Below are 742 nucleotides of genomic sequence, written 5' to 3' on the forward strand. Positions count from 1 at the left end.
AACCTTCAATTCTGCGCCACTGTTCGAAGAACCATTTCTTTACAGCGTCTGCGGCAACATTCTCAGCGGCCACAGCACCCTCTACCTGCTCACCAGTACTGGACATTATCTTAGTTTTCAGCTTTTGCAGTAGCGCTTTGCCGGTCCCAAAAACAATATCTTCAGGCTTGCAGCCAATCTGTGCATAAACATCATGCGCAACGCGCCAGAATCCTTCGATGTCGCCGACGACACTCTCAGCAATTTGCGCGATGGCCCCAGCCGCAGCGTTGGCCTCTTCCTTGCTGAGCGTATGGAGCTTCAGAGCTGAAGTCAACTTCTCCTTTTGCGCCTGCAGTATGGATTTGAGACTTTGGTTAACTTGATTGGCGCGTTTGTACGCCTCTGTGGCAGCCTCGACGTCCTTTGCAGCATCCATACCCTGAACATCCTTATGTTGCCGCTGAAACAAATCTTTGACGACTTGCATTTCTTCATTTGTTATTCCAGAGGCTGTCTGCCCCGCAGGTGCTAGGCGAACTTTTGACAATAACACATGGATTTCCTGTATCAAATTTGCATCCATCTCACGCGGTATGCGAACAAACTGCAGCTTTCCCGTCAGCCAAGCCTTATGAGCTTGGAGTATATATCTATTCAACGCGCGGTCCATAGCAGACAAGCGCTGCAAGTTTTTCATCCTGTAATTCATGGCAGCAACGGCTGCGTAAGCTTTGACAAAATCATTTGCTCCGCACTCGTC

The 742-nt window shown here is 49.3% G+C and overlaps 1 protein-coding gene across 1 annotated transcript in view; it reads right to left on the reverse strand.

The window, feature by feature from the left end:
- The window catches only part of EMH_0013490 (uncharacterized protein), a gene marked incomplete at both ends in the record, with an annotated part of 3966 nt that overhangs the window by 128 nt on the left and 3096 nt on the right, over window positions 1-742 (reverse strand). Inside the window, one exon of the mRNA XM_013499840.1 lies at window positions 1-740. Coding sequence (XP_013355294.1) covers window positions 1-740 — 740 coding nt within the window. The remainder of the gene's footprint in view (window positions 741-742) is intronic.

Source organism: Eimeria mitis, genomic scaffold (assembly GCF_000499745.2).
Source record: "Eimeria mitis Houghton genomic scaffold, Emh_scaff473, whole genome shotgun sequence".
NCBI lineage: Eukaryota > Apicomplexa > Conoidasida > Eucoccidiorida > Eimeriidae > Eimeria > Eimeria mitis.